The 22,396-nt window shown below is 38.1% G+C and overlaps 1 protein-coding gene across 4 annotated transcripts in view; it reads left to right on the top strand.

Annotated features, from left to right (window-relative positions):
• Positions 1-22,396, top strand: part of FBXW11 (F-box and WD repeat domain containing 11) — a 125,665-nt gene that overhangs the window by 69,852 nt on the left and 33,417 nt on the right. For all 4 annotated transcript variants that reach the window (XM_084635726.1, XM_084635728.1, XM_084635727.1 and 1 more), the window contains one exon: positions 20,825-21,011. In XM_084635726.1, coding sequence (XP_084491852.1) covers positions 20,825-21,011 — 187 coding nt within the window. The remainder of the gene's footprint in view (positions 1-20,824; positions 21,012-22,396) is intronic.

Here is a 22,396-nt window from a genome sequence, read left to right as displayed (position 1 = left end):
CATATAAGGGTTCATGACCGAAGTGGTGGTGTTTTATATGACAGTAGTGGCTAACAGTCCCATTTGAGATTGGTGCCTCATTGTACATACACAACAGTAAGAAACAATCCCTATCCTAAATCATTTGCAGTCTTGAGACAAGACAAACAAAGGGATGAAAAAGCAGGTATTATGCCCATTTTACAAATGGGGAGCAAAGTAATGAAACCAACCAGGTACACATCCATTTTACATTGCTGTTGCCTGCATTTTTTTCCACGGGGCAGAGAGAATTTTCTACTTGTCCCAGAGGTGCCAGCTCATATTTAAAGTGGACACCATTCTAACAGGCAAGGTGGGGGTCTGGGCTTCAGCAGTTGCGGACAAAGTGGGAGTGAAGAAAAAAAGGGACATTTAAAAGAACTGGACAAGAAAAAAATACAGAAGGAAAAAAGGTAGAATATGAAGGGAAGGGGGAAAGATGAGATCAATATTTTGAGAATTCAGCTTTATACAAGATTTTTCAATCTGATTTAATTTTGGGTTGCTTCTTTCTAGTGAATTTCCTCGCTTTTTCTGCAGAAATGACACCGCTCGGCTTTTAGATACTGTAGATCTCCTGCCCCAGTATCTTTTTTTTAACGTGGGTATCTGCTTTATATTTTCCTTGGAGATGTTTAAAAAGTGTGCAACTTAAAAATCAGGCCTGCCTGGTCAAGGCATTTATGCAGAGTGGTCTTCAGTTAAGAAAGTGGATTTTTGAACACAAGTTTGAGTTTGCAGCTGCTTTACTTTGAACTTCAGTGTGAAATCTAGGTACCTGTTACCAGGATTTGTAATGATCCAGATCACTTATTCATATAACAGTCATATAAGTCCTCTTATTTACATATACACATTTATATTTATTGTATATATTATATTAAATACATTAAAATATGTCCTCCAATGTTTGACTTTCTCTTTCTCATTTTCCCCATTCTTTCCAAAAATGCCATAACAATGCTTATATTTTCTGGTCAGTTGCAGCCAAAGTTATCCTGTCAGTTAGTTTGCTGGATTGTATTAAGACGATTTAAAACGTTTGCTGCCAAGGCTCTTACTATCCATAAAACAATGTACGTAAAAAAAATCTTCCTATCAAGCAAATATTGACCTTGTGAACATGAAAATTAATGTACATTTTGAATTCAGACTTCTGTTGGAAAATGCCTGACATTTTCAGAAAATAAAGGTGGCAATTACATTTAGAAATGTTAATAAAATGCTAACTTCAAGTCCTGTTCGTTTGAAGATAACATTCCTCTAAGGAGTTCAGTGTTTCCACGCACACAGTGATCAGCTTTGCATAGTTGCTCCTTTTTTCAAAAAATGATTGTTGATGTTTCTGACAGCTGTAATGCAGACGTGATGTTGAATGAAGCAGCTTTATGGTATAAATTGCGCTTGTCCTAGGTTTTAGCTTTTTTTTAGTGTGATTGGAGAAAATCTCATTGTTTTACGTATTCATTTTTAGATACAGCATAAACAGTGAAAGCTTCATTGGGAAAAAACAGGGTTGTTTTCCTTCTTGATCTTGAATTTGGCCTTCCTTTTATCCTGTAAAATCAGTTTTGTATATTGCATTTACTATAAGCTTCTTATACAAAGTTTGTTTTGTCATGCACAGGAAAACTCTATCTTTTAAATCTAGCAAGCTTCCTTTTTGAAAGTATATCAGAATATATATTGGGGAATACTAGAAGTGTTTTTATACTAAATATATATGGCGGGGGGGGGGGGTAATCTACACTTAAAGAAATCTAATGGAGGTGGCATAGATGATAGAGAATACCCATCCCAGATATATTGACACACATGTTGGAATCCTCTAGCTTTGTAAAAGGCAGGTTTGACAAAATCCACACCATTGGTTATTATAGATTAGGCACCATACCTAAATACCTTTAAAAAACTGGTCCTAAATTTTTAGGACTGTTTTAACTTTGTCATGTAGAATTGTATTCTCTATATGTAAAGGGTTTTTACTAGCCAATTGAAGACAGGTTTCAGAGGAGCAGCCGTGTGAAATTAGTAGCAGCTAATTAAAGTGTCTAAAAAAAAAAATTCATGACTTAAACTCAGTTTATTTTACTGTTATGTATTGTGAAAATGCCTAGCATTGTGATGTTTGTTTTTACCCAGCTCTTCTGGAGATATTTTAAAAATTGTGTACTAGGTGTATAGGGTATTTGTCTTGGATCTGTGCAAACATACTTTTTTATTGTCATATCACTGTGTGAAGGTTCTTATCCAATCATTCATTCAGAACAACTTGCCATTTTAAAATTGTTTAGTTTTTGCTTATTAGAGCCCCAATCCTGCAGATTTCAATGTGTGAGCAGATCCCTACATCCACAAAGTTTCCCACTGAGTTTTGTGGAACAAATGGAGCGCAAGCCTTCATTTTATGCATTGGAACTTGCAGGATCAGGGCGTATATGCAAGTTAGTCTTTGTATGTTAAAATATAGATTCTTCTTGATGCAATGTTCCAGCTGTAACATTTTACATTGCTATTCCTTATGCTTTATAGTTAGAGGTAAGGATGTTGGCTTAGAGAGCTGCAATTATGTGCTGTGCTTGAACCTGTGGTATGTGAAAGCTATTGATTCAAACCATTTTAACACTTTCTGCAAGATATAAACTGTACGGCATTGTTCAATGTTAGGGCATATATTGTATGATGTTTCTTCTTCTTTTAGACATTTTATTTTTATCCTCATTCTTGGAGACAGATTAATTCTGTAAGAATTTAAGGTTAATTCCTTTATTTCTGTAATTATTTTAAAATAGGAAGTTGTTATACTGAATACTTGTCATTTAAGACATTAAAGTCTTTAACTTTTTGCAATTTGTAGTAGATTAAGAATCAGAAATAACAAGTACAAAATATTTGTTTTTCTTGTTTAATTTATCCAAACAAGTCAAACTAAGTGCAAACCTCTCTGAAACTTTTAGTCGTTCTAATCACTTACATAATCGAAGTTAATCGGATCAATTGCAAACATTGCCATTTTGGTTTCAGTTGTACAGGAAATAGATTAAAAATGACAGAATTGCATAAGGGATTTAGAGAAATTACTTGAAATTTATTACAGTTTGTCTTGTGCCTCGATACCAGAGTACAAGGAGTGAATGGCTTGAAATAAGTATTAAAATTATTCTGAATCTGTGATGTACATGTTCCATCTTCAGAACGTAGTTTGCAGTGCACAGCATCTTTTGTGAACCTTTGATCTCTGAGAAGAGCTGTAGCAAAAGGCTCACGGAAAATTAAGCATATCAAAAAGGACAAGTGTGCACCCTTGTCTCATCCATGTTTGCAAGGGAAGGTTTTCTTGCACTAGGGGTTAGATTAAAATGAATATATTTAACAAAATTAGAGCCTAAGATGGAACTGACGGTTCATCTTGAGTGAATGGCCAGCTTTATAGAAACATTCTTTGCATCCAGAAAAATTGTTGCTGCTGTGGAGAGATGAGAATAAGCTAAACAAAGATGCACAATAATTTAACATCTGTGCCAGATGCTTCTGGGCTCTGATTTAATCATTTGAAAAACATATCTATACTAGAACACTTACCAGACATATTATAAATAAGCTGTGCAACCCTTAGGGTAAGGAACATTTGGTTAATCATGTTACATATGGATACATTTTCAGAGTCCCCCAAAGGGTTTTTACCTCTTACTTGTCACTCCGTATTTGTTTTCTGTAAAGATACCCATCATAACCTATCCCAGCTCTTGGATGTGATCAAGTTAGAAATTCTCCAGGTTCAAAATTCTAAAGCTGTTGGCTCAAGGAGACGTCTTGCATCAGTCCAGCAATAGAATGTAGAACTGCATTGTGCTCCAACTGCCATTAGAAAATCACTAGGCATATACATTTAGCTGGAAAAGAGAAGACGGGGGATAAAACAGTTTTCAAGTACATAAAAGATTGTTACAGGGAGGAGGGAGAAAAATTGTTCTTCCTAACCTCTGAGGATAGGACAAAAAGCAATGGGCTTAAGTTGCGGCAAGGGAGGTTTAGGCTGAATTTTAGGAAAAACTTCCTAACTGTCAGGATGGTTAAGCACTGGAACAAATTGCCTAGGGAGGTTGTGGAATCTCCATCATTGAAGACTTTTAAGAGCAGGTTAGACAAACACCTGTCAGGGATGGTCTAGAAAATACTTAGTCCTACCACTAGTGCAGGGGACTGGACTAGAAGACCTCTAGAGGTCCCTTCCAGTCCTCTGATTCTGTAATTTCAGTTGGCTGTTTGAAATCTGAGCCATGCTGCAGGTACAGTTGGGACCTTGTTGCTCATATATCACTATATCCATTATATTTAATAGGCAAATGCCAAAATGGTAGACTTCTCCCCACTTCAGTTTTTTAAGAAGTCACATTAAAAATCCTACAGCTGCTAACTGCAGAGGCTACCTAAACCTGTGATCAGTCTCCCATCTCAATTTTTTATCTACAACTTTTTTTCCTCCCTTTTCTGCTCAGGTATTCTTGAACTGAAACACTGTATAAGGCCTTACAGTTCAGTACAACTTTTTTGGGATGTTGGTAGGGTTAACAAAACGCTTACTGTAAAAACTAAGTTTTAGTAATCTGGAACTGAATGTTATTAAATGGGAAGTAGGTGCCAATTGCGAAAAGTAGAACCTGTAGGAAAGCTCAAACTCTCTCAAGGGGTGTTGACTGTTTGGTTACCACGGGCTGTGAGCAGGTCTCAGTAGCTCCTTAGCTCAGGGGTAGGCAAACTTTTTCGCCCAAGGGCCACATCTCGGTATGGAAATTGTATGGCGGGTCAGGAATGATCACGAATTTGGGGGTTGGGGTGCAGGAAGATGTGTGGGCTCTGGGCTGGGACCGAGGGGTTTGGAGGGCAGGAGGGGTATCAGGGCTGGGGCAGGAGCTTAGGGTGCAGGAGGGGGTCAGGGGTGCAGGCTCCAGGCGGTGCTTACCTCAAGTAGCTCCCAGAAGCAGCGGCATGTCTCCCCTCCGGCTTCTACTCAGAGGCATGGCCAGGCAGCTCTGCGAGCTGCCCCGTCCGCAGGTGCCAGACAATGGGAGGTGCGGGGGTGGCGCTTGGGGGTGTGTGTGGGGGGGGGGCAGCTGGCTGCTTCCATGCATAGGAACCAGAGTGGGGACATGCTGCTGCTTCCAGGAGCCACACAGAGCAAGGCAAGCTCTGGATCCCGCTCCCCGGCTGGAGCTCGAGTGCTGGATTCAAACTTCTGGAGGGCCAGATGCAGCCCCGAGCTATAGTTTGCCCATCCCTGCCTTAGCTGCTTCCTCACTGAGCAAGACTGGAAAGATAGAAAATAATACTGAAGAAACTAAAGCAATTTTTGAGTTTTTAAACAAATACAGTGTGTCCTAATGTGGATTACTTTCCACAAATCACCCTTTAATATTTTAATGGGCAAAAGCATGGAAGAGATTGCAGGCCATGGTGTTATACCAATAAATTAAAAACCAGCAGGATCTTATTAAAGAGGAAAAGGCAAAATACCACATTTATTGTGCATACAGAAAGAATCATCGTAAGCAGTTAGTTATAGCTATAACATTCCATTCAATCTCATATTTATTCACACATTCATATACACACACACAAGTTCTGCAAGGTTCTTATCATAGTTACCAGCCTTAGAGTTGCTCATGCCAAGCCACTGGCCAGGTGGCCTGGACGTGAGGAGGGAGCAGGGCCTTGTCAGATGCTCATCTGATGCTCCTGGAAGTTGGTTTGCAGAATCAGACCCCAAAGTTCTCACTTTCTAGAGTCTGTTTTTATAGGAATTTCTTCCTATGCCAGTCTATGGGAATTGCTTCATCATGCTGTTGCTGAATCAGTCAGCAGATAGCACATTCCTGACAGCTCCATGCTGCTAGATGTTATCTTGTTCTTTGGTTCTCCCATTCTTGAGGCTGTTGGGTGGATTCCAGTCTGCCCTTCTGGGGTCCTCTGGTTATTTCCACTTGACGCCTTCTTCAGCCGATGGACACTGGATTCTTAGGCTGGCACCTCCCTGATCATTCAGTTATTATCCACACCACGCATCCATCCACATACATCCTCTATCTCTATTTTAATCACAATTGTTAATATAACAAAAGGGCGGGAGTCTCTGGGAGCTGGTTCTGTTGTTACAGAGTATTGCTTTGAGTCTCTCTGTGTGAATTGCTTTGAGAACAGACTCTGTCTTAGAATGTACTAACGCAATTAGCAGCTTGCAAGTTTCACACACAGAGGGAGAGAAACAGTACCAAAAACCAAGAGACCTCTTAATTAGTAATACCCTGGAATTTAAACTATGGGGAATCAAACTCATTTGTGATTTTAATACAGAACTTCTTTAATATGATCCAACAATGGCCTGCACTGTTTAATTAAAATATCTGTAATTCTTCAAACTCTCAGTTGTGATTTATAAAAGATAATTCACCCTGAATGGATAGAGATGAAAAGATGTGTGAGGAAGTGAATGGCTGGAGTTGGAGGAATGAGGGGTTGAAAGTGGCAATTTTAAACTGCCCCCTCACCCTAAGGAGCCAACCTGCATTGTGGCCATTTCAGTCTCTTAATTGGGAGCTGCTCATTATTCCAAATTTAACTCACTTTCTTATCTATAAATTGACTACTGGTTGACAAACTGCTACTGAAAGATCAGTAGGGGTCAGATAGGGGCTCAGATAGTTCACAGAACTTACTTTGAAGGAGTGGAGGGAGAATGCTAGCAAAAATAACGTTCAGATTGGTAAAGTATTTAACTTTTTCCCTATTTTCTCATTTCACGAGGAGGTATCCATAGAGGAAGGAGATATTGCAAAACTCCCATGAAACTACTTTTTACGTTGTATAAATGAGCCATATTGTCACATGGGTGACACATTACAGATTCTCCTGCAGTGGTGAGAAACACCTCTATCCACTGGGGAGGGAGGCTCATAAGCATTTGCTTCATTACTTCAAGTTGTAAGAGTCGAGACTAAGCAGAGCAGAAGACAAGGATTCTGCATTCTCATTAATCTCCTGCTGACCAAGATGCATATTTGAGCACACAGAACTGGGGAACTTTTCTACTTTCCGGCCTGGAATTGCGCTCTCTATTGGCATGGCTTCTGAGAGACTAAAAGCTGATAAGCTTGTTTCTGAAAAGATGTCTTGAGTTCTTGCTGCACAGGAGCCGATAAGAAGAATGTACACATTTGAGTGGAAAGGAATAGATAACTTTACTTACCCCGAATAAACTGCTTGATTACATTCCTCACCTTTTATCCTGTTATTACCTCACTGAGTGAAGGAATCATCTTTTATTCGATCAACTTTTGTTGGTGAAAGAGAGAGAAGCTTTGGAGCCACATAGAGCTCTTCTTCAGGTCTCTGTCAGAAGTTGGTCCAATAAAAGATACTACCTCAACCATCGTGTGTCTCATATCCTGAGACCGACACTGCTACAACTACACTGAGTCCTTCACTGCATGTCCTCCCTTATCCTTGCATGAATATATCAAAAGGTTTAGTTAATTAAAAAAAAATCTAAACAAACCCATCTGTAATGGGATGATGGAATCATTATGAAGTTTATAGAATCAACATTTTGGCCGTTGTGCTTGTGAACTCAGTTTTTGGACATGAAAGATCATTTTTCCAGGTGATAGTGACAAACTTTCAGTGAGTTTCAGGCTCCAACTTTATGCTAAGCTGTTGAGTGCTATGAACACCACTTCAGGTGGCATTAGTTCCTGCTGATATTTTCTCATGCTTGCATGTCTGTCCTAACTACGGCAACAATCTAATCTGTTTTCATCCAGGGAGTGTAAATAAATTTCATCCACTCTGGTGTAAAATAAACTTACTACAATTATACTTCAGCTCCCTCCCACACAAATCTTTATTTTTACAAACCATGGTATGTATGCTTTGTTTACACTTCATACTGCTTGTAGTTTCTCATTGATGATGCGTGTGGTTTTATAGAGAAATCATTAGAGCTTTGTCATTTGTTGAGTGTCTTTAGAGAAAAGACAATTATTTGTGATTGTTCTGCTTAAAATACACATCCAAAAAGATTATCCATCTCCCACCCACCTTTCTGTAGAACTGAAGATTTGTTGTAGTTGCGTTGTTGTGAAGAGACTGGTGCTTCATACCCCCTGCTGGATGCAGAGTGGCTTTTTAGTATTTTGAGGTGGTCTTAAATTTCATTTGTATGCAGGTGCACAGAATGATCTGTATGAGATATATCTTCAGAGTACAATTACAAAGTATACCTTTTGTCTCTTGAAAGATTTGCATTATGTCCAACAGGATCATGCAGTTAAACTAGATATTGCTAGCTTACTTCCTGGATCTTAACTTAACTGTGTTAAGCCTTGATGAATTTCTCTGTAAAGAGTGATTAGGGCAGGGAGATGGATATGTAGTGCTGCTGTTGCAGTGATGAAAATTTAGAAATATCAGGAAAACATGTAGTTATGTAGTGCATGAATAACTCTCATATAAAAGTTCCAGGCAGTTTGCTCTGAGCTGTTATAAATTAATCCCATATTTGGCTAAAACTATGTAAAAAGATACTCTTAAAAACTACCTGTTTTTGAAAATAACTTGTCTGAAAGAATTAAGCTCCCTTTTTCAGACTTCAAAGGAAGAAGTTTAAGTAGTCTTTGCTTGGTACTGTCCATTCTGAATTTTACACCTGTGCGAATGCTAGGAAAATGGAAAATATTTGTGGTCTCTGGCTTCCTTTCTCTTCAGTGGAAAAAGTGATAATTATGGTATGCTTTTCAAAAAGCAGTGGTAGAATGTTTAGTCTACAGGGTTTGTTCTTACAGGGTTAGGTTGTGGTTAGTAAGTACTGTTATTAAAGGAAAAATGGTATATCATTCAAACTAAAGGCAAATCTTTACTACTTCACAAAGGAGATAGGATATTGCCAGAGACTGTCAAATCAATTTTGTTGCAGATACCATGTTACTTGCCTTTTACAGTTTTCAGGCTGATTAAGAAAGGCTTCTGATTCTTCTAAATATGCTGACTGTTTCTTTTAGTATGTCAAATATTATTTGTACTGAAAAGACATTAATTCATAATAAAAGGTAATTACATTGTAAGAGTAACTGATTTCACCTTTGTGCCTTAATTAATAAAGGTTCAATGAAAGTTAAATGAATTTTACAATACTTTGCATGTTCTTATGCAAATCATGGATTTTTTTAGTCAGCATGCAACTTCGACCTTTGTAATAATATCTTATGTTGCCTTTGCCTAGAAAAATAAGGTCCCTTCTGCAGCTGTTTTGTATGTAAAAAAGTTGTACACTGTATTGAGCAAGTAAAATCCTGCCAAAGTTCTTTGAAATTTGTTTCTAAAATAACAAAAATCTGTGCAGTCTCATGATCTAAGCTACTGTTTCATATCCAGCTTTAGTCAGTTGCATGGAATTGACATCCCGCATTTGGGTTTCATTTTCATACAGAGTGATATTTACACATTGAGCTTTGAAATCTCTGTGGATTTTAATTGTTTTAATTTATTATTGAAATTAAACCAAACCTTCATCTGGTACCTATAATCACCAGCAGCTGTACCTTTTCACTGTTCTATATAAAACTACCAGAACATTCGGGGGGAGGGGGGGCGATGTTTTGTTTCTCTGAAAAGTATACTAATAAATGCTAGACGAGCTTATTAAGGAAAATGTTTAGTTTATGGTCTCTTTCAATTCCAAGTGTGTGTTTTTTTAAATCTGTAAACAGACATGAAGTGTAAAATGTGTATTTGTAGACTTTTGATGGTATTCTGGATCTGAACTACATATGTTTTTTAAAATATGAGTTGAATGAGAGATTCCTGCTTGCTGTCAGAGGTACTAATAATGGGCCTGTCGTAGTAGCTAGGCTTTGGACATGTTACTGCTGAATTCATTTGGATAAAGTACACATGTTCACATTTTTAGTTTGATTTGATATAACTAAATGTGGACATTACATTTATGAAAAAAGAAAAGGAGTACTTGTGGCACCTTAGAGACTAACCAATTTATTTGAGCATGAGCTTTCGTGAGCTACAGCTGAATGCATTTCCACTGAATGCATCTGATGAAGTGAGCTGTAGCTCACGAAAGCTTATGCTCAAATAAATTGGTTAGTCTCTAAGGTGCCACAAGTACTCCTTTTCTTTTTGCAAATACAGACTAACACGGCTGCTACTCTGAAACCTAACATTACATTTATGATGTGAATTACCTGTAAAAAAAATTGAAGAATCAAGGCATACTGGGCAAAATATTTCTGGGTAATTACACTCTACAGGTGGCTTTCCAGAGTGGAAACTTGATGTATGTCGATAACACCAAAAAAATACTGCAGTTCTTTCCCCCTTCTTAAAAAGGAGCATTTTTTCTTAATATGAGTTAATTGAGTTTCGTTGTGTGCAGAGTAACAGTTAAATCAGGAAACTCTTATTTGTATCTAGTTTAATTTCATAGTGGATCCATAGACACACCACTATGTTTTATTGGTATTGGTCTATTAATACGCACCTCAAGTGTGTTGCAGCTGTGTGCTTTCAGTCACCTGAGATGTGGATTAATGGACCATGAAATGTGCATCACTGTCTTAATTCTGAGATTGGAAAGATGGTAGCTGGTTGGATCTAACTTCCATTCTAACATCTTATTTTAACTTCTTTAACTTTGGGTTGAAAAATAGTTTTGACCTAATTAGTACCACAACTACTCGGAAAGCAAAAGAGAATTCTTGTCAAGTCTGAATAAAATTAACCAACTATGTTTTCAAGTACAAGTTAGTAATTTTTTTTTACAGAGTTGTCTAACGTGTATCTTAACTCCAAAATAACTTGTTGTTGCCCCTTCAAACTTTTTGTATAGTCAAATCTTCATGAAAACTCATGCTGTCTAAAATTATGATTGGACTAAAATGTTAGAAATGTATGGATAGTTTGGATTCTGCTTCTATTGAGATAAATAGTTTTTTGCCTCTGACTTCAGTGGTAGTAAGATTGCATGCTGCATGCAAGAGCATCTTCCCCTGAGTGTTCATTTTGCAGTACAGGAAACATTGTGGGCTTGGGGAGACATCACTGCAACGGTTCACAATCAATTCATGTATGGAAAGTTCTCTCTTAGCTATAATGGCTAGAAACTTCATTGTTTAAAATGAAACTTAGATGTTGCAGAAGATGACACCAACTTGGTAGTGCACCCATGCCCAGGTTGCAGCCAGAGATTCCATCAAAAGGCTGGTTGTTGGTTTTTCTTTGTAGTTCAAAATTTAAAATATCAGGCTGTCTGATTTTTAGGGTTTATATTTCTTTGACAAGTGGAGTGTGTTGAAACTTTTGAATAATTTAAGCATTTTTGAGGTTGACTTAAAATTTCAGGAAGGAGACATTTTTTATGAAGCTTATAATGATTTTTTGTTCTTTTTCTACCCATTGAAATATCATTGCTCTACCAAATTTGAAACTTTAGGTAGCTTTGGACACTGACTTGTACAAGTGACAATTTTCAAAGGTTCATATTTTTTTATCCCCATTATTTGAAAACTAGGCATGAGTTTTCATCGTTCAAGTTGACATATTAAAAATGAAGAGAGATGGATGTTGAGATGGAAAGATGGTTTCCTTACTACTGTTAGTTCCATCAGCTCACTTCGCTCTGATTTAATAATCTAATGATCTAGTCAACACACTTAATTTTTTTTAAAAGTCTTGCTTTCACAAGAAGATGCAATTAGAAGAAATTACAAAACCAAAAACATTGTTTTAAAAAGTTTAAATTGCTAAATATAATATAAATATGACATCACTTAAAAACCCCAAGTGATTAAAAGAAAGAAATGTCTAAGGACCTCATAAATGTCTACCTACATAATGAACATAAATGTGTATTCTAATAAAGTACAAGGAAATGCATATTTCATCACTACATAACAAATTTCCTTATGATCAAAATGCTGTTCCATCTTTAACCTCAAAATTTAAACCCAACTCTCTTGTCTGAAAGCATATGCTTTCGCACCCCCATTCTCTGCGAGTCTAAACTTCTGACTGTTAGAAATTGGTACTGGATGATGAGATGGATCACTCAATAAATTGTCCTGTTCTGTTCATTCCCTCTGAAGCATCTGGCACTAGCTACTGCTGGAAGACAGGATACTGGGCCAGATGACCATTGGTCTGGCCCAGTATGGCCATTCTTATATATAAATTACATATGCGTGTACTACATATATGAGATTCTGATATAACTAATTTTAATGTACATCAACAGTTTTTAATACACTTTATATAGTTTTCTCAGATGAGTTTTTATACTTGATTATGTGAGCAGTGTAAAATGTATGAGGCTTTCGGTTTTTATATGCTTTGAGTTTTTGAGTGATAAGTCCACTGTTGTCATTTAACAGCCTTAACTGATTTTGAAAACCAAGCTGTTTTTTCCTTTTGGAAAAAGGCTCTCTGAATTTGTTCAAGCTCAGTTTTACAATGTTTGTGCCATTGAGAAAATAACAAAAGTGGCACTAGCCCCTTCACCATGGAAGGGGCTTCAAAATTAAATCATACTTCCGTTATTGTTTTTATGTACAAGACAGCATAAGCACATTTGACTAGTAATAAAACATTTTCACATTTGATGAGCTCATGCTATTAAAATGTAATTTATTTCAGTAGCTAAAACAGTTAACTATAGCTCTACAGAACATAAAATAACTAAGGCAAATATTCCAGTTTATTTTAGGGAGCATAATCATTTTGTTTATTACCAGGAGATGGCAGTAACAGATAAATGTATAAGATTTAGCTTTTATGCTAACTTAATATGAACTTTCGTAATATATTTGCCCTGTCACTTTTTTCCATTTGGAATTATTTCTCTACGTTTGACATTTTGAAGGAAGATACATTTCATGCCATGTTTGAAAGACTGGCACTTGATTACATTGCTCAAAAATGTAAAGTAAATCAATGTCTGAAGTGTGTCTGCTCTCACCTTTCTTCAGGTATATGGTTGAATAATTGCTGGATAAACTTCAATTATGCATGTTTGTTTAAGGTTAATCATAAAGTTACTAACACCCCTGCATCCCAAAGAGAAAAATGCAGTGTTCAAATGGAACCTATGTAAACCTTTACCTTTTTGTGTTAACTTACAAAGTATTGCCTTTTTTCTTAACATTTTCTCTCCTGATTGAATGTTTGTGTTCCTGCTTGCAAGTAGATTTGGTTAGAAACTCCCCCGACCATAAGAGTTGAAGTCAAGATAAATGGTGTTCTGCGGGGCAAAAACGTAATTTTAAAAATGTGCCTGTTTTACCACTAACCCAGTAGTGTCCCCTGTAACTTATTTCAATCTCTTGTTCTTACCTGGTAATCATTCATCACCTGGACTATACATCCTACACATGTTTAGCAGTCTTGCATGATTTTCTATTAGCTCACCTGTTAGTAATTGCTCTCATGGGTGAGTGCAGTACCATTGCTGTGTGATTGAGAATGAGGGTTGTAATGGTAAAGAGAGCATTTAGCTTTTGTGGTAAACTTCATTAACCAGGGTTTGGAAAGTCCACTTGTCAGTGACAAGTAGGAAACTTTCTCAGGCATCAACTTTTGCAGAATCTAAGCTTTCATTTAAAAAACAGTTCTAGTTCTTGTGGTTGTGAAGATAACCTTCCAATGTGAACCTAGCGTAACTGATGCATTATTTTTTTCCTGAGTCTGCAGACAGCTCCAGTGCCTCTGTTCTTTTGCAAGCTGCAGATGATAGAAAGTACCTTACGTTAGAAGGGAAAGATAACATTTCTATAGTTTACACTGGGAGATAACTGGAGTTTTGGAGGTACGGATTGACAAATGTCAGAATTTTCAGATCTGCTGATTCTGTAAAAAGCTAATTATGTGGGCACCAGAATCATTGAGCTCATTTTAAAAATGACTTCTAGAGGCTAGATGGTCCAGCAGTTTAATGTATTTTTGTATTATTATAACTTAAGTTTAGTTCCCTCAGAACACTAGGTTATGTATGCACTTTCTGATCTATTACAACAAATGTTCTGTAGATTTCAGTTTTTACAGTTAATACCAAAGTTTTTGTATTTAGTGTTGTCGCAGGGTGTGATACAACTAAATTATCAGCCAAACAGAGCTATATCACCTTTTAATTGTCTGTGGATTCATTGCTTACCTAACCATTTATCTAAATATCATCACTGTTAGGCATGTTAACATCTTTACCCTGTATTTTTGTAGAATTACAGGGGTAGGGAAAACTAAGCAAGTAGTTTGGAGAGGCAGGTCAGTGAGTGGGACCTGGAGCAAGGGCTGTATAGAGGCTTTTGAGATGAAAACAATACAGTGGAATGGGAGCCTGGGAACCTTTTTGTTTATCCAGTAACCCCTATGTTACAGTATCGGGGTAAAAGGATTAATAGCCATCTCCAGCACTCCATTCACTTTGGAAGTTATTAATGCTAATGTAAAAAGTATTTTATTTTTCCTTTGTCTAATGTTGATCATAGATTCATAGAATATCAGGGTTGGAAGGGACCCCAGAAGGTCATCTAGTCCAACCCCCTGCTCGAAGCAGGACCAATTCCCAGTTAAATCATCCCAGCCAGGGCTTTGTCAAGCCTGACCTTAAAAACCTCTAAGGAAGGAGATTCTACCACCTCCCTAGGTAACGCATTCCAGTGTTTCACCACCCTCCTAGTGAAAAAGTTTTTCCTAATATCCAATCTAAACCTCCCCCACTGCAACTTGAGACCATTACTCCTCGTTCTGTCATCTGCTACCATTGAGAACAGTCTAGAGCCATCCTCTTTGGAACCCCCTTTCAGGTAGTTGAAAGCAGCTATCAAATCCCCCCTCATTCTTCTCTTCTGCAGGCTAAACAATCCCAGCTCCTTCAGCCTCTCCTCATAACTCATTGATTTGCTTGTCCTGTGTGTTGGGGATGGTTAGTATCCTGCATTGAGAATATGGCATTGCATTAATTTATTAGACACTAGATGTAGTTGTTCTGTATAAGTACTCTTAAGGTTATTGATCTGAGCTTGTTAAAAAGTCGACTTAAGCCACAGTGTTTAACTAGCAGTTTTCTACTGAAATCTCAAAAATACATTACAACTGTATTAAATGTTTCCCTTCTAAGATACGGGTATATTTCCCCTTTCCTCCTGCACCTCCCACAGCATCAAATGAAAATGGTCCAGTCAGTACAGCTTTATTGCCTTCCTTATTTTTAGCCTGTGAAGGTGTTCTTACTGTTTGCTACAAATTACTACATTTGATTTCACTATATCAAATCAGTTATTTAAAAATAACTTTTAAAATGACCACTTCATGATTGAATTTTTTCAAAAAGTTAATGAAATAAGAGCACAATCAAATGAGAGAATGGTCTTTTGGCAAAATTGTCCTAAAGAAAAGCAGGATTTAGAAAATTAGAATTGCAATAGGTATTAGAATTAGTGGGACAGGTGCAGGTTGGAAGAACAAGTTTACCATAATGATCATGCTATAGAGAACACCTCAAATGTCTGCTTAAATATGCTGACATAGCTGGTGATATTGGTGCAGTCCTGATAACTGTTGAGTGAAGATCCATAATCAGAAAGGGAATTGCCATTTTGGAGGCAATGAAAGTTGGGAACCGCCTACTGAAAAAGGCTTGCTTGTTTGAACTTGGTGATATAGGAAAGATAGGACGAATAGTAAAAGGCCAGTATGGTTGCCTCAGGAATTCTTTAATGATCTGAAAATCAAAAAGGAATCCTACAAAAAGTTGAAAGATGGATGAATTGCTGAGGAGGAGTACAAAGAATAGCACAAACATATAGTGACAATCAGGCTACAGCACAAAATGAGTTACACCTAGCAAGGGACATAAAAGATTCTTTAAATACATAAGGAGCAAGAGAAAGATGAAGGCAAGTGTAGGTCCTCTACTTAGCAGGGAAGGAGAGCTAATAACTGATGACATGAAGATGGCTAACATGTTTAATGCCTCTCTTGCATCAGTCTTCACTAAAGAGGTTACCAGACACTGAATACAATTAATATTAACAACCGGGGGAAGAATTGAAAACCAAAACAGTTAAAGACAAAGTTAAAGAATATTTAGGTAAGTTACATGTATTCAAATCAGCAGGGTACTTAAGGAACTAGCTGAAGCAATCTCGGAAGTGTTAGCAATTATTTTATGTCGGGCAAATATAGTACCTATTTTAAAGGAGAACAAAGACGAACCAGGGAATTACATACTGGTCAACCTAACTTCAATACCTGGAAAGATACTGGGACAAATTATTAAACAATCAGTTTGTAAGCGCCTAGAGGTTAATAGGGTTATAAGGAATAGCCAACATGGATTTCTTCTTGACAAATCCATGCCAAACCAACCTAATTGCCTTCTTTGACAGGGTTACTGACCTAGTGGATGACACCACCTCTTCCCCACCCCCCCGAGCGATATAAGTTACATCAACTTAAGGGGTAGTGTAGACAATCCCTTTGTAAACGAAGAAGAGGCAAATCAGAATTAGTTATCCTACTCCAGTCATTTGAATGACGTTTTTAAATAGAAGACAATTATAATGGCTCATGGTTCATTATCTTGAGCCTGTCGTCATAAAGCAAATATTGAATGATTTACACTAGTAGCAATATTTATAAGAAATCTCTACAGCTAAACCAAACGCAAAAGCAGTCCATGACTAAGTCCAAAGACTAAGTTAAACTCAAATGTTTCAGTAAGATTAAGTGGACCAAAAATAAATGCAATGTTGAGGAATTTGATAGTTTGAGAACCAGTTGAGAAACCTTAGCATCCTCTCTCCAAGGATATGGGTAACTATCCACAGGATGTCACCAGAGAATTATTTTGCCTTAGCTACTGTATCATAAATCCCAGAAATGGGTAACCCTCTTTATCTTGGCTTTATAAAGGCAGTATAATATTACAATTTAAATACCTCTAACTACAGAGAGAGAACAGATACTACTCCAGCATCATCTCTTCAGAGATGATTTATAAGCTTGCACCAGTGCTCCTGCTGGCAAAAGTGGTACTTCATTAGCAAGGTTATGATTTCGTCAGTTATTTTTAGTAAATGGACAGGTTACAGGCAGTAAACAAAAGTTAATGGAAGCCGTCGACCTCTCCTTGACTTTTACTAAAAATAACTGTCGGGGTGGCCCTGACCGAGAGCCCAAGCACCGGGGTGGGGGATGGGAGGAGAGAATGACACATGACTGACAGTTCCTGCTGCTGCTCCGGGGAGGACAGCTCCAACTCCAGCCCTGGCTGCTTGGGGGGACGGCTCTGGCAATTGGGGAAGAGGGGAAGAATAGCTCTGGGCCCAGGCCCGAGGGGGAGCACACACAATACAGCTCTGGTGTCAGCCCACAGCTGCAGGGGAGAGGGGAACTCCAGCCCCAGCCGCAGCCAGTCCGGCGGAGGATGAAGCCAAAGAATTCACTGAGATCCATTAAAGTCACAGAATTGATGACTAAATCATATCCTTTACCATCAAATTCTGACAAACCTAAACTTCCTGGGCCAAAGAGAGACTTTAGCAATGCCATTTTTGTGACAATGGAGTCAAAAGAGACTCACAAGTAAAGGAAAGTTATACCAAATGAGAGCCCATTGGCAGAGCTCTCTTCTTTGGCTGCAAGAGATGCCAGAAGTCATATCAAGAAAATATGTTTAGCTCTGTATTTCTCAGTCTGTTCCCTAGAGTTCCAAGTTTCCAGATCAGTTACTCAAATATTGGCTTGACCAAGGAAGTTAATGCATTTATTCAGCGATTGAGAGAAGACGTTCTTCCAGGTGGCCGTTGTTTTCTAATTACACTTGCTGCTGTCATGCACTCTGCAGCAGATGTAATTATATTCTGAGAACATTAATTTCTAGTTTGAAAGCTCTGATTACTGGAAGAGGCATATTGCAATGGCTGCATTTTTAGACTATTGTTTGCTTGGACACACCGTGTAGATCAACTACATTCTCTTGCCAAAGTCCAAACACACAAATGTCCAGAAACTAGCTCACGTACTCAGACAGATGCAGGTCATTGTTCTGTACCATGTTCCCTCATAACAGAACCCATCAGATAAGGTAATCTTTATTCAACAGCTGGACTACAAAGTTAAACTTTTAGGTGTTTTGGGTAATGTCAGTGATGCATACAACTCCACTGAAGTCAGTGGAGATGTACCCAATGGTTTTCCAATATATCAGTGTATTTGATTATTTATATGGGGTGCTGCAGGCATTCCCTTATGCATCTTATCTTTAGTCTAGATATTAATTTCTATCAAGAGTACTAGCTAATAAGCAGATTGAGCTCATTTACAGCTGAACAAAGGTAGAAACAATTTAGATAGCAGGTCAGGGATATATATTCAGATTAGTCTTTAAAAGAATTAGGATCCTACTTTCAGAAGAATATACCCACTTAAGCATCATTGGTGGATTGGTGAAAAGGCCTACTGAGAGAGGTCCATCACTCGTCCACTGGGAAATCACTATTAGGTCCATTACTCATTTCAAAGAGCCTGGATTTCTGCCATATTAAAAATAGCACTAATCAGAGAATTCCAGTATAGATACCTTAGATTTAGCAGATAGAATGTCAAATTGTAGCAAATAGTATGTGTCAAGGATTTCTTTGCCAAGTGTAAAAGCTTCTGGGTGACAATTTCTTTCACTTGCTACTGTGCCTCTTGATGGCCTCGTTTAAACTTAGCAGTGCTGAAGAGCAAAGAAAATAGTATTAATTTAAGAAGAGATCTATTTAAAAATGTTTTTATAGAGTCCTTCACTGAACTGCATATTAATTAGGCAAGCTTTGTGGAAATTAATGAAAGGTGAAGGGAAGAGAGGAAATGGCAGAAGAAATGGCTATTGAGCAGTTTTAAATGATATCCATGCAATCCAGAATCAATAACAAAGCACTTTCTGAAGATGATGACGCAGATTTTGCAATTACGAAGTCAAATTAGGTTTATCCAAATTCTTCTATATAAATTATAGAATCACAGAAATGTAGGGCTGGAAGGGACAGACAAAGGTCAAGTCGAGCCTCCTTAGCTTCTGAAGTAAGTTCAGGAGTGGTCATGCAGCATGTTCTCAGGTTGTGGTAACGTCTTAATGGAAGAGATGTGTTTAACCTTGACATTAGAAAGTGTTCTCACAAGGGGTTGGAACAAGAAATTTTTTGGTGGCCTTAGAGTGCAGCCACCAACTCTTGGGGGTGGCCGCTCTGACAATTTTTCCTAAAATACTTATTTTACTGTGGGAAAAACAAATAAATATGCACATGTCGAAATCATTGTAATTTATGTCGGGTTTTTTCAGACTCAATAATAAAAATAATGTACAGTTGTCTCTATTCTTTATGGACCTAAACAGAATAGAAACAAAATAAGGTGCTTTGCACATTCTTCTCTTTTTTGTTGTTTCTTTGGTTGCTGTTTTCTTTTTAGACTTGCTAGCTAGCAAGTCTGCTCCTGTGAAAACTGATATTTGTATGTTTGTTAATATTGCTTTTCACAATAGACTTACTCAGCCCTGGCAAGCCAGGGGATAAATGAAGCTCTGAAGAGAGAGGGGGGTAGTGAGGCAGTGGAGGTCATGGGTGATGGGGGGGGGGTTTGAGCCTGGGGCCAGATCCCAAAGCCCCACAACTGGGGGATGGAGCCTGAAGCTCCACTGCTGGAACCCAAAACCCCCATGGCCAGATCCTGCAGCCCAACACCCCAGGGCTGAAGCCAGAAGCCTGAGCCCCACTGCCCCTGGGAAAGGGGGGAACTCACACTGGTTGTCTGCTTCTCTGGTGTCTGTGGCTCCAGAGGCAGGCAGGGCCAAACCCCTACTGGTGGCCCCTGGGAAGGGGTGAATGCTTTGCCGCTCCCCACTTCTCCCTAATCACTGCCCAGGGGGCTGTAGCCACAAGAAAACCCCCTGGTGGCTGCGGTGACCAAAGTTGAGAAACGCTGCTCTACAGCATCCTTTCCAATACCTCTCCTGACCATCTCACAAGGATATGTCTGCATTTGCTCAAGAGGAATCTGATCATATACTGTGTTTACTTACTCTACATTGCCAGGGTAGGAGTTAATCATAAAAAGGAAGAATGGTAAGGGAAGAGAAATATGAAATGTTTCATTTGTGTTGTCATTTAGCAAACTATAATATTCTGAAAAAGAGTTCAGCATTCCTGCCCCACATCTGTGGTGGAATTAACATGGAGCAGAAAAGGCCCATGATTTGAAGTCCAGGAGCTGCAGAATAATTGTTGTGATATTAATGCACTGTGCTGATTTACTCGCATAGCCCAGCTTTCATAGAGTGGAATTCTGGTATGCAAAAGATGTTAGAAATAGAGGATAAAGAATTATTAACTTGTTCAAAATGTTGCTTCTTGTATCAATTTGAATTCATTGCTTCCTTACTAGTAGTTGTATTTTCTTATCTAACTCCTAAGCTTGATTTTCAGTGCAGTTGGAGTGTTTTTCTCTGGTTATTAGTACTTCATTTTCAAGTTTGATTTGTTAGATCATAATGCCACTTTATTTTCTTGTGCAGTGTTAGGTAATTTATTCATAATGATACAGCACTAAGCCTTTCTATAAAACAAATATTTGTGTTATTACTGCTCTAGTGCCTTAAGTAGAACCACGTTATCTTTTTCCTGAGTGTACACGCAAGCTGAGATCATTTAGTGGTTTACTGTCAAGACTGACATTTTTGATTATTTTTTTTTTTTTGTAGAGCAAGGCTTAGATCACATAGCAGAAAATATCCTTTCTTATCTTGATGCCAGATCGCTCTGTGCAGCAGAGCTGGTGTGTAAGGAATGGCAGAGAGTCATCTCTGAGGGAATGCTATGGAAAAAATTGATTGAGAGAATGGTGCGCACTGATCCACTGTGGAAAGGGCTCTCTGAAAGAAGGGGTTGGTAAGTACCACAGCAATATGTAAACTAATTCACCCAGCTTTGTAGGCTATTCGTAACAAGTGTCCCTAATCCAGTGTTCTGCCAAAAGGTAAATTTATGGTATTGTTACTCCTCTGAAATCTTCTATGGAAAAGTGTGGGGGTAAGGGGTGGTTAGGAAGGGCGGGGGTCATAAATTGTATTAAAAATCTGTACTTATTTAATTTGCTCCCTTTTTGGTCAGATATCTTGCTCCATTTCCCTACCCACCCCATTGCTTTTCGCTTTTGAGTTCTTATGGTAAATTTTACTCTGCAAAGTTTAACTTTAGCAGTTTTTTTGCATATTTATCCATATTACCTCTGAACTGTAATGTGCAACACTGAGTACAGAAAGCTACTCAATATGCTTGTTAGGTACTTTGTCAAGTGAAATTGACTCAATTCAGACTGCTGAATTGGAATTAATTTGCAAACTGGATACAATTAACTTAGGCTTGATTAAAGACAGGGAATGAATGTGTCATTACACAAAAAGAAAAGGAGTACTTGTGGCACCTTAGAGACTAACCAATTTATTTGTCTCTAAGGTGCCACAAGTACTCTTCTTTTTGTGAATACAGACTAACACGGCTGCTACTCTGAAATCTGTCATTACACAAAGTAAAACACATATTTATCCTCTCCCCCCCCCCCCCCCCCCGGTCCACCGCCCACTGTTCCTGTCAGACGTTCTTGTCAACTGCTGAAAATGACCCACCTTGATTATCACTACAAAAGGTTTTTTCCCTTTCCTGCTGGAAATAGCTCACCTTACCTGACACCCATTGTTTCATATTCTCTCTCTATATAAATTTCCCCACTGTATTTTCCACTGCATTTCATCCAGTGAAGTGAGCTGTAGCTTACGAAAGCTTTTGCTCAAATAAATTTGTTAGTCTCTAAGGTGCCACAAGTACTCCTTTTCTGAAACATTTCTTTCTTGGTAATACTTTGTTTCAGATTTGGGATAACTGGGTTTTCCCATCTTTTTCAAGTCTCTGAAAGTAGAGGGGGAGGTCCCTCAGTGTGTTTTTCCTCTCTAGCATCTTGCTTTAATGCGCTCTGTAATAGCATGACAATGAAACTGCTGACTCTGACTCAAGACCTGGCAAAGGTGGGAAACTCAGGAATCTAAAAAAGCCTGTCAAAATAGCAAATCCCTATTTACTGAACACAATGAAAGAAAATGATTTCCTTTTTTTGAACCTCAGATATTTTAAAATACAGTTGTTATTGTTATTTAGACATTGTCTTTTGTGTGGGTTAAATGACTTTAAGGTATCAAAAGTATTGTTTGAGAATGTATATGCTAAGTTGTAGCTTAGTGCAGTTATCCATCGTGCAGGGATTTTTGGTTTAACATGTC

The sequence above is a fragment of the Lepidochelys olivacea genome, assembly GCF_965140295.1.
Source record: "Lepidochelys olivacea isolate rLepOli2 genome assembly, chromosome: 8".
Taxonomy (NCBI): domain Eukaryota; kingdom Metazoa; phylum Chordata; order Testudines; family Cheloniidae; genus Lepidochelys; species Lepidochelys olivacea.
Note: the sequence above shows the minus strand (reverse complement) of the source record. Positions and strands in the feature narration are given on the sequence as shown.